This window comes from Neolamprologus brichardi, chromosome 16, assembly GCF_056152115.1.
Source record: "Neolamprologus brichardi isolate AB-2024 chromosome 16, ASM5615211v1, whole genome shotgun sequence".
NCBI classification, from domain to species: domain Eukaryota; kingdom Metazoa; phylum Chordata; class Actinopteri; order Cichliformes; family Cichlidae; genus Neolamprologus; species Neolamprologus brichardi.
Genome location: NC_142119.1, coordinates 3368717 through 3384561, shown reverse-complemented (window position 1 = coordinate 3384561; position 15845 = coordinate 3368717). Strand labels below are relative to the sequence as shown.

Here is a 15845-nt window from a genome sequence, read left to right as displayed (position 1 = left end):
TTATGTTATACTTTGTTATTGCTACAGAAGAATATTTATTTTATTATTTTACATTCACAATTTTTTTCCTGGGGACCCTGTGACACCCCATTGAAGAGCCGTAGGCTCTGGATCTCTTAAGATCTCACTGTTGGGTCTGTAAGGCCATGTTACTCCTAAATTTCTATCTTGTTCAAAGAGAAGATAACAAAACAAAGTTCTAAGCGAATCGACCTTAGTGTTCTCCTTTTTAAAAAAAAAAAAAATCGATAAGAGAATCGAATCGTGAAACAGAATCGAAAATGGAATCGGAATCGTGAAAATCTTATCAATACCCATCCCTAGCTCACACTGTGCGATTTTTTTCAGTCGCGCGATTCAGCTCCTGCTCAAACTGCACGATTGACTCGCAGGGGTTAGAAGTTCGTAGGTCACGATGCAGGTCTCACACTATACGACCCGATGCTCTGATGCGACCCGAGTGCTCACACTGTGCGTCCATAAAATGAAGGTTATAACAGAAGTTCTGTCGCTCGCTCTCCCTCTCTCTTTCACTCACACAGACACACACCACCATCAACTTTGCTAACTTGCTAATGAAAAACATGATCAGGCAGCTGTGATTGAGCAGCAACGTCTATCCAACTATTTTCAAGGTTGTTGTGGTCGTGATAATTTGGTGATGCCACATCGAAAAGGCTCGGATGAGCTTTCCAAAGTTCTACAAGTGCCTCCATCGCTTGTGTCCAGATCACACGCTGCACTGCCGTGCTGCGCCGTCTTTTTCGATGACATTTGTGTTTGCGCGTGCGCAGTGTGAGAAGCTGCGGTGACACCCTCGCGACCAAGCGATTGATGATCGGGAGCTGGTCGTGAGGTGTTAATCGCTTCTCGTTACCCCACGTATACTACACGATGCACGACGCACGATGAAGGCCAAAATCGGGCCGATCGCCAAAACGGTCGCACGACTCAAAAATCGGCTCAAAACGGGCCAAAAATCGCACAGTGTGAGCCCAGCATTACACCCTTGCAAAGCTCAGCACCCAAATGTAATGATGATATGCAGATGTAATAATAGGGAAAGCTGTGAAATAGTTAATAATACAGTGTATAACAATTCTAATACTTCGATTTTCTCTATTGTTTTGTGATTGTGTTCAGTTGCTCATATTAATACCAGCCCTTTAAAGACATGTTTATATCTTAAAATACGCTGGGATGTCAAAGGCTCGTCAAAAATATGTCTGCAACAACATCTCCATATGACATACAACGTCTACACTTGTGAGACATCAAACACCTCATGTTTAAGATGGGACAGGCGTGGTTTAGACTTACTTCCTCTGGTTGTCAGTCAGTGTGATGCCTTGTGAGGACACCTTGAAGTGCACAATGGTGGCAGTAGGTGGAGAAGCAGCAGCCAGTGTCTCAGATATGGCCTTAGCGACAGCCTGAGGCCCTGTCAGTGATTCCATCTCCACTGAGTTGATGTAGAGAACATTGCATGCTGCAAAGAGAGCAGACATCCCAGCTGGGTAAATGGTGTCAAACCCAATCGTGAACAATCTGTTCATGCAATAATGTTGACAGTGTCCTCATTAGAGTGCATGCTTTCTGCAACAAGGCTGGGGTTTTAGGAACCAAACAGATCATTCCACATAAAACATTCTGTCTGTTATGGAGGGCAAGCTGGACGCTAGTGTTAAAAGACATGTTCTGGGGAAATCTGTCACACAGGACTGTTATTTATTCGTCTTCATTTGTGGAGCATACACGGACAGACAACACACAGACACGATGCACATTCCAGTTGTAGGTTTCCAAATGAAAGTGCACAGGGTTTACCATGGGAATCAGCAGGGGCCCTCAGCACTGGGACAACAAGAACGTCACGTTGTCAGAATGAGTGACAAAACACACTAATGACGCTGACAATTATGTCCAAGAACCTCAGAACTTGGCTGACTGTCTTGGAATGTTAAACTTAAATAACCTAATGACTTTTAATACTGACGAGGAGGTTTTACCTGCTCCTTGTTTCAGCCTTTCAGCCATCGGGTTTGCTGTTGTGACCTCCGGTACTTCCTCAGTGAGCTCTGATTTACAGGAGAGAAAGTTTAAAGTTTACAGTTTTAGCACGAGAACTCCATCAAGGGTCAGATTTTCAGTTCATATAACTTTTTTTTTTTTAACTGTAAAGATTTGCTTAAGAGTAACACAGAAACACTTTTAAATGGAATACATGTTACACAGAACACTTATTGCACATACCTGTGGTGGGGATGACTAGTTTGCATGGGAGGGCCAGTGGTGTTATAGCATGTTGGTAGACCAATGCAGACAGGCAACCTGTCAAAGAGAAACAAGTTTTTATAAATGTTCAGCATTACTTAAAGGGAGTTTTGAGTTGCCATGAGAAAGTTTGTGGATTTTTTTTCTCTCAAATAACTGGATCAATTCTGCCGCTTGGTAGTTTTCTTCTTAGAGTGCCAAATCACAACAACAGTCGGCCCAGGGTGCTTTATATTGCAAGGTAAAGAACTACAACAATGGAACAAAAACCCCAACAATCAAATGACCCCCTTAGAGGAAACACTTGTTGACAGTGGGAAGAGAAAAACTCCCTTTTAACAGGAAGAAACCTCAGAACCAGGGGAGAGCCATCTGCTGCGACTGGTTGAAAGTGATGGGGGGGAAGACCGGTGGAAGAGAGGCAGAGATCAATAATAACTAATGATTAAATGCAGAGAGGTGTATAAACACATAGTGAGTAAAGAAGAAACACTGCAGTACATCATGCAGCGTGACTAAGGGAGGATTCAACATCATCTGGTCCAGCCCTGACTCTAAGCTTTATCAAAAGGAACATTTTAAGCCTAATCTTAAAAGTGGAGAGAGAGAGAATCTGTCTCCTGAATCCAAACTGGGAGCTGGTTCCACAGAAGCTTCCAGTTTGGGAGTGTTGCTTTCTTCAGTTATAACGACCATCTTGACACGTGGTGTACATGACCTGTAGCTGGTTAATTGTTTAACAAGATTGCTGCCATTAGGCTTTTATTATGGAGACCCATATTAAAATTATAAATAAAGAGGTAAATGTATGTGCGCGTTTTGACCAGTCTGAAACATGAGCTTTTGACTCTTACAGTGACTTATTGTTGCAGGTTTTCTACAATAGATAAGCCCTATTTACCTGCTTTTCAAACCTTCTGTTTCCATTGGGCAGCCAATCTGATGAAAGCAAATTAAAGGGAGGTGAAGGGAGTTAAAAGGCTTCTTTTAGGGAGTGTATGAACTGAGGGGCTGCATCACGGTCAAGGATTACTGAAAACGACTCTATTAGTGTCGAAGAATACAAATTTAGATTTTAAATTAATCATAATGGATCCCTCGTTAACTAAATCTGTAGTACGCCTGACTTCTTACACAATGACAGCTAATCTTTTAATTGGAGTTATTAATGTTACTTTTTTTAAATGGTGGAGGATTATGGATAAACTTCACGAGCTCTGAAAGAGGGATTCAAAGGACTCAGGTTTAATTGTTAGATGTATTCAATAAAAGGCTCTTGAACCCCACCATTCATTGTTGGCTGTAATGTCACACTGAAGTAAATATTTTTTTTTTAAAAAAGATGACAGGAAAAACAAGTTTTGTGCTTCTGTGTTAGTTGAAATTAAAGAAATACAAGCAAAAACTCCACTAAAGAATAAGAGCGATAAAGTGAGTTACAAGCTGAAGACAAGAGTGGAAGAGAAGAAACGAGGAGCGCGAAGGCAAAAGTTCACAGAAGTTGGCCTGCCCCTTTAGTGCATGCAGACGCACACACAGCCGTGTAGTGTAATTAGAAGGGAGAACACGAGAGAGATCACGTCACTCAATACTATAATTACAGCAGGATTAGACGTTTTCAAACTTGGAAAGGGGCTCAGATTTTAACTGACACACAAAAGAGAGAAAGCGCTCGTGCTTGACATTTCCTACAGACTCGTTATGTCACTGCTAAGCTGTTAGTGTATGTTTTAGAAATGAAAGACAGCAGCGAGAGTGCTTCCACTAACCAAAGTAAGGCTCGTTGGGGCAACCTTTCAGCTTCACTCCTTTAGGGCTGCTCTCGATCAGGAAATGCCTCACCAGTTCATTGGTGATGTCACCTGCAACAAAAGAGCCAAGCAGTGCGTGAGTCCAGGCGGGTAATACACCAGCTGAATCACATTCAGACATCGCCTCATATCTTTGGTATTAATGTACTAACATTCATGCTGCCTCCAACAAAACAAGAAGGGCTGCACTAAACACAGACGTAGTGTGTGTACTGAATATTTGGCACATTTGTAACTGCTTTGATGTACCGCCCACCGTCCTCCCCCTACCTTTCTTGTTCGGATGCACAGTGGGTGGAGGAGACGCCACCTTCATGGCTAGGCCATAAGCTCCTTTGAAGGAGTGACTGTCCCGGATAACAAAGGCTCCGGGCTCCCTGTCCTTCAGCAGGCTGATGGCTGGAACACAGAGAACATTGACTTACTTTAGAACATCAGGAATCTGGGAGGTGATACAATAACCTACATGAAAAGCCACCGGTGCAGCAGGGCTGCGGAGTCGGTTTATGCACCGACTTAGATGGATTGATGTTCCAACACTCACCTCAAGATAAATTAAGATCTTTTAACAAATCTTTAAACAAATTTCCCATGTGTGGGACTAACATCTACTGACTGTTAATCTGATATCAACAAGCCACATTTCATTTGTGCCTTTCTCAACAACCAAAACTCGAATGTAAAAACTCTTCGGCCGTCCGTTTCTGATAGCATGCTGTTGCTAGCAGCCCACAGAACGACTCGCCTGTGCCTCATTATGGCCTCACAGATGAAATAACAGTCGCTCTTTACTTTTGCTGGGTTCAGATGACACAACAAAGATGTAAAGCAGCACCAATCCAAAGATTTAGGCTATAATGGATAAGAGAGGCCATCAACAGTTGCCATCTATCAGTAAAAGCTAGTAGTCTTGGGTACAGTGTAATGCATGAAATGATACATCGGCCAAAGGACAAGCAGTCCAGATCTGTCCTCTTAGTATGATCTAGTGTTTGTTTAAATTCTTGTCTTTAGTTGTAATTCTCTGGCACCTCCTTCCTGATTATATCAAATAGGGGCAAAAGGCAGCAAAGCCAGATCTGCTCTGTGTTTATGTAGAAATGTATGTATCCTGGCCAAAGTCGGCAAGAATCTTTGAGCCTACAGTCACCTCATACCACACGGTGACCATCTTAAAGTCCTAAATGTCATACAGAACTAAGTGAACCTGGCATTAGTCTTGTTATTTATCTATTACATGCACTTTCCTCTGGGTTATGTCAATAAGTTGTAACAAAGCTCAGTATTAGATTACATTGTCAGTGTGCAGTCCACTGGCAGGTTGTTGTTAAAACATGGCGAAACTGCATACTACAGTATACAAACCACATGTTACACAATTATGGTTAGAAGCTTTATTTGTTACAATAAGTACTTAACAAAAAGAAATGCATTTGAGGGAAAGAAAAATTGGACAATGTGTCCACAATGGAAAAACCTCTTTATTATTCCACCAGCTAAATTTAGGTGATGGAATTTGGAGGTCGGAAAAGTCATTAAAGAAGGAAGGTAAGCCAAGGAAGAAGGTGGCATCAAGTCAAAAGTGAAGCATGAGTAAGAGTAGGATGAAATGAGTCCTGACCCTGCTGTTGGTCTGCATTTTATTAGAACTACAACTTCTAACATGACACTTTGCTTCAGACACTCCATTGTTCACAGAGAGGAGCTTTAGAGCTTTAACTTCACTGTTTAGTTCAATGCCCAGGCCTGTCCACATGTGACAGTTTAAACAAGGAAGATGGATGAGATGAGCAACACATGCAGATGTTCCCTAATTCTCTGCATATGGTGTGGCTTTCTTTCTGGGAGTGCACTGCACTAAGTATAAACTCTCCGTGTGTCTGATGTCATCGCAGTTGAGCATGTGCTTATGTTTAACATGATATAATCCATTACAGGCCAGTCACTAGCTGCTGACCTCACAGCTAAAACACACGAGGACAGAAATGTTTTGTGTATGCTGCTGCATGCATCGTCAGTATTGTGCAAATGCGTACGTGCATTTATCAAAAGTGATGACGTTGCCGGGTCCTGTGACTTACATCGCTGACATTCAGAACAATGACTTGAGTTTCAACAAAGACTCCTTTTAGTCCAACTCAAAGGATTCAGAGTAATACTCAATTAAACCATGCAGCCCAAGTCATTTCTATAATATGCTCTGTATGTTCACCACAATAACATTTGCAAAAGTACTGCTCACAACACAGCTGATGTGTTACGCTGCTAATGATGACAGCTGCTTCTGTTCCTTAATGTTTGTCTAAATGTTTAAAAGTATGACATAAATCCACCCACTTGGATGGATCTATATTTGATTAATATATTAAATGAGGTCTTTTGACTTCCTACCTTGCTCTCTGGAAATGTCAGGTTTGTACCAGAACTTGGACGTGTCTTGAACAAACTTGACGTTCAGCCTGCTGTCGGGGCTTCCATCTGCAACAAAAATCCAAAGATGTAACAGGATATCACAAAAATATGTCCTCTTTGCCTTGATTGTGAACTGGATCGGCCAAGATATAAAACGGATGTCACCCCAAACACTTCAATGCTGATTTGTGGACTGCTGTTTTTGAAACCCTGACTTCACCATAGTGGTGCTTTGAAACTGTACTAATTGTTTAATTCTAGAGTTAGCTGGCTAGCTTGCCAGCAAGATCAAGCAAGCAAGCAAATCCATAGTTTACTGAGATATTACCTCAGATGCTAATTTTGCACAGTTGATCAGTTTAAATCAGGTTTGTCATTTTCATTTTTCTGGTCAGAGTCTGGAAACTTTTCCACCGCACTTCTATATACAGTGTATGGAATTGAACCCCGTAAGAATCCATAAATTGTATTTACTTACCAGTCATAGTGAACCTTGAAAAGTCAGAAAGGGTGTGGAAGTAGCTGGGATTGCCTCCTCCACTCATTGTGGGCATCATCTTCCCGTTCATCGTGCCATAGGACAGCGCTCCGTTTGGTCTATCGCCGCTTGACATGCGTCTCTTCTCTGGAAGCTGGGGCTGGAATCCAGGGGCTGGACTGCCCTGCCTGAACCCTAAACCCATCCCCATCATCCCTCCATCTTGGTAGCCTGCAGGTGAGATGGGGAATGAGGGAGTTGGTGGTCCCTGGTAGCCCGAAGAACTGCTCTGTCGTGACAGGTTCCCATGTCGTTCATCTGGTGTCGTGTAACCACTGTGCATGGGGTGACGGTCTAAACTGGGGCTTCTCTGGGACATCTGAGAAATGGAGGGGTGACGGCCCAACACCGGACTTCCTTGAGCCTGTGTGATCGATGGCTGTCGGCTGAGCACAGGGCTGCTCTGAATAGGCTGACCGAGGGACGGCTGTCTGCTGAGGACTGGGCTCTGCTGGGGCCCTGACCCCATAGCAGCCTGCCTGTTGAGGACTGGACTACTCTGCGCTCCCTGAGATGGACAATGACCAAGGACGGGACTGCCGCTGAGACCCGACACGCCCACTTCAAAGCCGTTAGCTGGTGATGTCTGCTGGTTCATGACGGGAACTTCCTGATTACTACTGGGGCGCTGCTGGAGGACGGGATTGTTAGTAGAGCCAATGATGTTGGTCTGGATCTGTTTACTGGGGCTTCCATGGCCGAGTGTGGTCTGAACTGGTTCTGAACTGGGCGGGTGGGGATCTGAGGATGGATAGCTTCCTAACAAGGTGCTAGGACCCAGGTAAGGTGGTGTGGGTGTTGCAGTGCCAAGGTAGGAGGAGGTTGGAGAGCTAGAATCCAGGTAGGATGAAGTGGGGGTATTCAAGGCTTGATATGATGGAGTAGGAGTGGGGTAGGCACTCTCTGTAGGCTGGGAGCGGAACCCGGAATCAGTAGTGGGTTGGGACGGAGTGCTAACGCTGCTCTCTGCTACAGGGTGATCGCTGAAAGAGAAGCGAGAGAAGTAAATAAGCGTGCGTAATAATGCAGTATAGCTTCTCACGGAGGAGTACAAGTACTCAAGGAGAACTTTATAAGACAGGCCCATCTTACCCCGGTGAGCTCTGTATGGGACTGCTGCTGGACAAAGGTGGGTTCAGTGTGTGAGTGGTGGTGGGACTTGGACTTCTCTGCTTGGCTGTAGCATCTCCCAGCGGAGTAAGGCTTCTATGTGATGTGCATGGCTCTCCTCCTGCCACTGCTGACTTGGCGACAGACTCCACATAGCTTCTTGGTGCTGCATATGAAAGACACGCCTAAATAAATAAAAGCTCTATACTGGGTTTCTGATTTTCCAGGGTGGGGTGCCTCATTATTGTCCATAAGGGTGATAAAATGCAAATAATAGCACTAAAGTGATACTTAAGACCACTCCGAAAAGCAGCATACACTATTACTTAACTCTGATGGCAACTAAAAATGGGAATGGCTTTGCCGAATGTGACACGTGGACGGAAAAAGACTAAATATGTTGAGAAAAATGGGGTGGAGAGGGTTAAAGTGAATGATGATATGTGGCATTATACTGGAGCTCTTACCTTCCTCACCCTCACTGCTTTCATCATCTGTGAAGCATCATTGGGATAAACCAAAGAACAAAATGTTGTTTTAAAAAAAACCAAAAAAAAAAACCAAGACGTTGTATCAAGGGGGTTGGAAATTTAGTGTTTGGTGTCTTTAGGGAAAGACATATTAGCAGCAGTTAAATGTTGTCTTGTCATTTTTAACCAAACTCCTTTTATTTCTGTTTCTCAGCTCATCTGAACTAAAATGTATGCTTATAATGATCTTCAGTTGTATTTATAGACGTCATTAGAAAGGACTGGCAACTTGACTCTCATTTATCGATAACAGAAGGTGTTTGCATCACCAGAATCTGGAAAGTGTTGCAACCAACCTGAGCCTGTTTGATTGAGGAGGATTTCTGCGGGGTTGTGGGGCTTCAAACCCAGGGCTGACAGTGGAGTCTTGGCAAGGCCAGGAGGGGAGCGACCTGAAGAGATACCAGACATTTATCACCGCGCACCATGGTACATTACAGACCTCTTGACAGCTGCTACCTGCTCGCACAGTTTAACACCAACTCATCACTGGTTTTAGAAAATTATGAGGCAATCTAATTAACTTAATGTTTAAACCTATTAATGCTAAATTAACAGGTGAAAAGCTGTCAAGACACAGTATTGCATTTCCATCAATTAGCACACACGAGTGCAGTGTTTAGAAGGATGTGCCCATGCCTCATGCTCTGATGGAGGAGCAAAACATGCATGTGACCAGTAACGGGGTAAAACACGAGCTTAGACAGTCTCTGCTGTACTGACACTGGAGGGAAAGATAAGAAGAGGAATATGTTACTTCTCAGGCTTTAGCCATTAGACCTGTGTTACTCTAACAACAAATATGTAATACTCCTGTTGACTCTTTCCAAAACATTACCTATCTTACATCTGTTTTATTGCAATGCCCACTTCTCTTTTTTCCCCTCCAGTCCAAATTCAAATAAAATCAAGATAACAGAATTATCAGATCAAGACACTCTAGCTGGGTAAGACTGACAGGGGAAGGGAGGCAATGCAGTGAAATAAGGCAGCAACATGACCCCAAACACGAATGAACAATATACACTGAGAGCAGCAGCTCTAGAGAGTGTAAAAGTTCATGATAATGGCTGTGCTGTGTGTGTGTTTGAGTCTGCATGTCCTAATCTGTAGAGTTTTAACTGTAAGTGCTGCTCTCGTGTGGTTCTCATGCCAAAGCGGTGCAGGATTGTAGTACATGGCGGGTAATGGGGGCGAGGGGGTCGTTATGGCTGACGTTGTGGGACAGTGGAACTCCGGTAGAGCCGTGCATCCTCCACTTACCAAAGAATCCGAATCAATTCTTTGTACTTGAGACCCTGATGTGTCACCTTTAATCAGTGGTTTTGGTGTGTGTGTGTCTTTAGAGCGAGGGAGGGACAGGTGATTTGAAGACACACTACTCAGAAGACAGCTTGGTGGGAAATAAATCCGATGTCACGTGCGCTCATCATTTAGCCAACCATGCGCTTTCAACCGGTTTTGCAAAGGACTTGCAAAACTGTTCTCAGTTAACTGGTAACCAGTTAACTCCAGTTTGTGCACAGCTGGAGAAAAAAAAAGGTTTTCTGGCCCATCGTCATGTTTTTAAACCCAGTCCAACAATTCTTTTTCTCCCTGTTTCGCAAACATTTAGGTTTGCTTTGTGAAAAAAATGTGCGGCTCCATGTGACTGAGAAGTGTTCCTGAGCAGTGTTCCTAGTTTAAGTGGAAGGAAATATCTTCTGCCACAAAATAAGTGTTAAAAATACAGTGTCTGCATTTTATAACTAACTTTTATGGGAGTGCCCAAAGGGGAGATACGCAAGAGAGCTGGATGAGGTAATTGGCAGAGCTGGCTAAGACACGGTTATGTAATGCATGACCTTTTTTGTTGGGTGTGTGAGAGACTAAGAGGGGGTAGATGGATGTATGTGGATATGCTTCCAAACTTATATGCTGGTTTGTCTACATAGTTCTTGTCAAAAACTCTGTTGTCCAAGTTACAAACTCATTTGTCAACACTAATAAAGCTTATCCTGTTTTATTATCTTTTTTACTTTGAGCATACTTTGCTAAACAAACCTCGTGTCCCACTGAATTTGATTTGAAACAGTTGGTGGGGAAGATAAACAATCCAGTGTTAACTGAGGTCATAGATCGAGTGTTAAGCTGGGTTATCCTCTCACAGAATTCTATATGTTCATTTTGCGACCAGGAGAGTCGCCATCTGCTGGCCATCAGAAAGAATGCAGGTTCAGTGCTGGATTAAAAAAGGCTAAAAATAATAATTTGTTAAATTCCAGGATATAAATCTTGAAAAAGTAATTACACCTGAGCTCCACAGTGCCCTCTGTCAGCCGGAGGGGGGACTTACATAGGTTGAAGTAAGGGGTTTGCGGTGAGACGGGGAAGGCAGGGGTTTGGGGAAACACCTCACCACCAACTGTGGGTGTAGGACTGATGTGACCTCCTTCCAGCTCCTCAAAGGCCTCTCGATAGCTGTGCATATTTTTCTGGAGTAGGAAAAGAGATGAGATGAGAAGAAAAACAGAAATTGCCATCGCTGGTGCAGAGAAAATGTGAAAAGCTGTTCTAAAATGTGCGTTTTCTACCTCCTTTGGCCGTCCACCGGGGTTCATCGCTATGGCGTTGACAAACTCTGGTGAAACACACCGAATAGGAGAGCGAAGTGGGACATCAGGAGACGTATTGTCATCTGATCCGTTCTGGTTCTGGCCTTCGCTGGTGATGCGACGCCGGGGAGCAGCTGTGGGCTCATCCAAGGATGACACTCGGGCCTGGACGCCTAAGAAAAGCAAGTGAGTGTTACAACTTGGCAAAAGCTTGCTGCTTCTCTTTTATCCGCCTTCACTCCATCACTTCCATCACCGCCACCGGATGTTAATGGTTGTCAGCGCTCGCTAGTGCTCAATGCACAGGCCACTGTGTGTGTTTTGCAGACAATCAAACCAGGCAAAGCATTGGCAGGAGCCCGTGGTCCTTTCAAATTTAACATGCACATACAAAAAAAATAAGTTAAGAATGGATTAGCTGCTCATCAGAAGAAGAAGCCTGAAGGTCAACAGCGTTATTCAGAAGAAACCCACACCATGTTGGAAATGTGGCACACAGAATGATACTCCCGTCGTCTATGCAACAATTCTTTAATACTAGGACAACATGTTCTGTTACAAACTCTTTGATGTGCTGGTGCAAACTGAATGTTTTGGCTGAACTTCAGAGCAGCCAATAAGCTGATTTTTCCTAATCTCATTTGAACTGAGAGGCAGAGAGAAAAGCTAGCAGCATAAAATAAACAGGATTGGAGTAAAGAGGCTTTTGTATGCTAATATTCAGCAGCATTGACTCAAAGGATTGAGGGAGCAATACCTGAAATGCTGGCCAAAGCAGAAAATGTCAGTGCGAAAGATTAGCGCTGGCTGCCCAGTGCTTTGAAACTAGATGGAGGTTAATGGGAGGAAGTGAAAAGAAGGAAAAAAACATTAAGAAACAAAGAGGGGAGTGGGCGGATTATAAATGCTGTGATGGTGCTTGTTCTCAGGCGGCTGTTTACACTTTTTAACAAGTATCTTGTTTCAAATTTTGTCACCAACTCTTCTCCTGCTTCTACCTTTATGTTTATTTATGCCTCTAATTCAGACCTAAATGAAAAGATGCCTTGTACAGGTGGAATATCCTTACAGGGAGATAAAGTTTAGTCCCTTTTTTTTGGTACGTTTTTAAAGTCAGCACTAGCCAGCGAGCCCCAACTATTCACAGCCTATGTACGTGTTCTATCAGCCACTGGAGCCATCCTTTTCTGGACCATTTTACACTGCAGCTGCTGGCAGATCATCTTCTGCTCTGGAGATCGGGTGTGAGCTAACCAGAACCCAGAACCTGCAGCAGGTGTACAACAGGTTCACAGAGACTGCAAAGCAAAAAAAAAAACCTACCAGCTGTCATTCAAGACGGTGGAGTTGGACTCTGTCCACTCAAAAAGCTGCAACAGAAAATAATGACTGTATATATACAGCATATAGAATTCCTTAATTGTTATAAGAAAGCGTGCACCACCCTGCTGCAGATTCTGTGGGAAACGCTGGTGTGACCGAGCGCTTCTCTCATCCTAACACTGGCAGATGATTTTGTGGACATCTTGAAAGCCTGACTGTTGTGGAAACCTAAAAATATTGATATCCCCTTCACTCGGCTCCACTTTGAAGTGAGACAAAAAAAGACTTGGCCAAATATCTTAGGAGAAAAGTTGGAGATGTAGCAGTCAGACAGTCGGGATTAAAGTTATCAGGCACTGCTTTTACCGAAACCTGAGATGTTAAAAAGAATTTCCTGTGAGTTATCACCAAAACTGAATAGAACTTTCCAAATGCATGTGTTTCATTTTCCTGTTATTAATTTATGTATCTAAGTCATTCATCAATTTTAAAAGGCAGAAATCGGTGCCGGCGTAGGTGGAATGCCTCGGATATTTCAGCACTGGCCAAAATCTTCATCCAGACAGCTTTAAAAGTATGCAGTCTACACCCCCAGAACAGAAACACACCATCACACCGAGCCTGGAAACTGACAACCAGATGTACCCATGATACACTGCTCTACAGCGGAGCACTGTCAAACACCATGCCGTTGCCTTAGCGACAGCTAATAGTTTCCAGCTGGGGCTGCTGGTAATCCCTTGAACTGATTTTTTTGTCTCTCATCTCCTATTTCTGAGCTTTTGAAAGTCCAACTATATCATGGCATTGATTCGAAAAACAAACTTGATCGGTGATCCTGTGGCGTGCTTTTTCTTTTCTTTTAAAGTGAAAGACGCCGTTTCCATATGTGCACACCTGCAACTAAGAAAGGGCATTTAAGGCCAGACTGAGCAGACTGTATTACTGGGAAAGTGTTCAGATCGATAAGAGAACTGAGCAGTCTTAATGATCTGCACTTTTGCGTGACATTTGCGTGAATAGTTCTGAGAGTTTGTTGTATATAAATGTCATGGCTGTAAATATGATCTCAGAGATTATTCCAGTTCTATCCTCGATCATTTTAACATTCAACTGTGATGTGGTGTTGCATCACTGCAAAGGATATTACTGTCTGTGGTGGAGAGGCCAGACTGACCCCTTACACAGAACAATCCTGTCTGCATTGTGGTCACTAGTTCTCAGGGGACATATAGCACTTTAGTGATGTTTCCAACTAGGACTGTGTCCCTCTTTTACATTCGGTGTCTTTTGTCTGGCTTTGTAAATCTTGAAAGTAGCACAAGAGAAAAAACTCGGCCTTGAATGAGCCCAGTGTATCCTGGCCTCGGTATTGTTTCCCAAGTTTGGCAAAACGGATCTTGTGACATGCACTCTCCTGGCAAGGGACAGAGCCTCCTTTGTGCTTCCCCTGTGTCGTTCTTGTGAAACTTTAACATTATCCAATTGAGGGTTTTTTTCCCCTTCTTTTTACACCACAGTTGGGGCGATTCCCTAACCTTGAACAAGAAAACAGCTCAGCAGCTCAGAACAAATATAGATGAAGTGTGAGCGTGTACGAAGAAAGGAATCAGTGGTTAGTTTGATGATGATGCACCTCAAACCTGATGATGACAGAGAAACGTATAAAAGGGAGGAAGTGGAATAAAAAGACAAAATGAGCAGATGGGGGCAGTCTAGTATTAAACAAGAAAAATGGTTAAAAATGCAAACCAAAGCCCACATCAGTCAAAGGCAAAGCAGACACAGACTCGGTTTGAAGCAACACTTGCAAAAAAAAGAAGAAGAAGAGAGGATCTCCTTTTCTTTCTTTCTTTTTCCTTTTTTTGAAGTGTTCCTTCAGACAGGATGGGAGAACCAACCCGAGAGGGAGTGAGAACGACGGTGCTCAGACTGAGAAGAGGTCATGCTGGGGATGACACTTTGGACACGAGCCGAGTACTCTGGGTAAACAGATGAATGATGAAAGAAAGAAGAATGATGAGGAAACTGAAAAAAGGAGATGGGGGGAATGAGGGGTCTGATAAGAACAGCAGAACGAGGAGATAACAGACATTTTCTGTTCGCATAAAAGATGCTTTTTCCTGAAAACAAGAGTGAATCACACATACACACATAAAAAAAACCCAGAAGTTACACAAAGTTGCCTTCACAGTCCCCAAACAAATTACATAAGTGTATTTCTGTTTTAAAGAAAGTAAAAGGTATTTTTAACTCCTGATGTTACAAGAACAAAAACTAGCATTTTGTGCTCCTTAATGTAAAAAGTGTTCTACATCCAAATGGCAGCAGAATGAAGTATTGTTGATTCTGGAAAGCCTCATGTTCGCTATCTGAGGTCATGGCTATCGCACTTCGTCATGTTGACTTTGTTCAATTTCTTGCCATTCTCCAGGATGTCTCCCAGGCTTATCTAGGGATAGTCAACCTGCTGGACTGGAGAGAACACTTCCTGTTTGAGCCGGAGTGACGGGGACTGATGATGTGACATGCAGGAAATGTGATAAGGGCTGAACAGTGTTTTCCAAGAGAGATGTGTATACAGTGCACAGATGATGGCATCAACTCTACTCATCACTACATTATTCTACATTTGCTGCCAATTATGAACTAAATGTACAGTGACGGTCATGTGAATGAGTTTCCATCAGACTCCTTGATGTCCTGTAAAAAATTTACTACAGCCCGTGATTAAGTAGTATCTAGACCCACCTTTAGCAGCAATAGGTTTAAGTAATTATTTGCTGTGTGAGTTTATTAGTCTCACACTTCATTGTGGAGGAATTTTGGCCTGCTTAATTCATTGACGTTTACAGGAATTCCTTCTTGCACAGCCCTCTTAAGGTCTCACTACAGGATTTCAATCAAGATTCCAAAGGTTCTGTGGGTGCAAAACAAGCCAAAGTCATCCGCCCTCTCCCACTGTGCTTCATAAATGGTATGAAGCTTTTGTTGGTTTGTTTGTTGGCATCATGGCCAAACATCCGTCCAAAGGACATTGTGCTAGAAGTCTTGTTGTTTGTTTAGATGCAACTTTTGTAAAATCACGGCATGCCGTGATGTTCTACCCTCAAATTTCCTATGGAAGCAGTAAGGGTGCATTTATTTAGGACTGCAAAGTGTCCTGTAAAAACTTTTCACATGACTGTAACGGGGGGCTGTAGTAAGAGAGTTTGTCAGTTCCGTGCCAGTCCTCATGGTAGAAATTTGGACA

The 15845-nt window shown here is 43.2% G+C and overlaps 1 protein-coding gene across 18 annotated transcripts in view; it reads right to left on the bottom strand.

Annotated features, from left to right (window-relative positions):
* tns1b (tensin 1b) overlaps positions 1–15845 on the bottom strand; it is a 198023-nt gene that overhangs the window by 5150 nt on the left and 177028 nt on the right. For 11 of the 18 annotated variants that reach the window (XM_087829953.1, XM_087829956.1, XM_087829951.1 and 8 more), the window contains 14 exons: positions 14494–14574; positions 11249–11442; positions 11011–11149; positions 8972–9067; positions 8613–8639; positions 8128–8311; positions 6976–8018; positions 6477–6563; positions 4356–4484; positions 4044–4136; positions 2254–2331; positions 2010–2078; positions 1828–1854; positions 1321–1489 (listed from right to left, as the gene is read on the bottom strand). In XM_087829953.1, coding sequence (XP_087686079.1) covers positions 1321–1489; positions 1828–1854; positions 2010–2078; positions 2254–2331; positions 4044–4136; positions 4356–4484; positions 6477–6563; positions 6976–8018; positions 8128–8311; positions 8613–8639; positions 8972–9067; positions 11011–11149; positions 11249–11442; positions 14494–14574 — 2416 coding nt within the window. The remainder of the gene's footprint in view (positions 1–1320; positions 1490–1827; positions 1855–2009; positions 2079–2253; positions 2332–4043; positions 4137–4355; positions 4485–6476; positions 6564–6975; positions 8019–8127; positions 8312–8612; positions 8640–8971; positions 9068–11010; positions 11150–11248; positions 11443–14493; positions 14575–15845) is intronic. The other 7 variants (XM_087829964.1, XM_087829962.1, XM_087829961.1 and 4 more) reach the window with 6 other exon arrangements.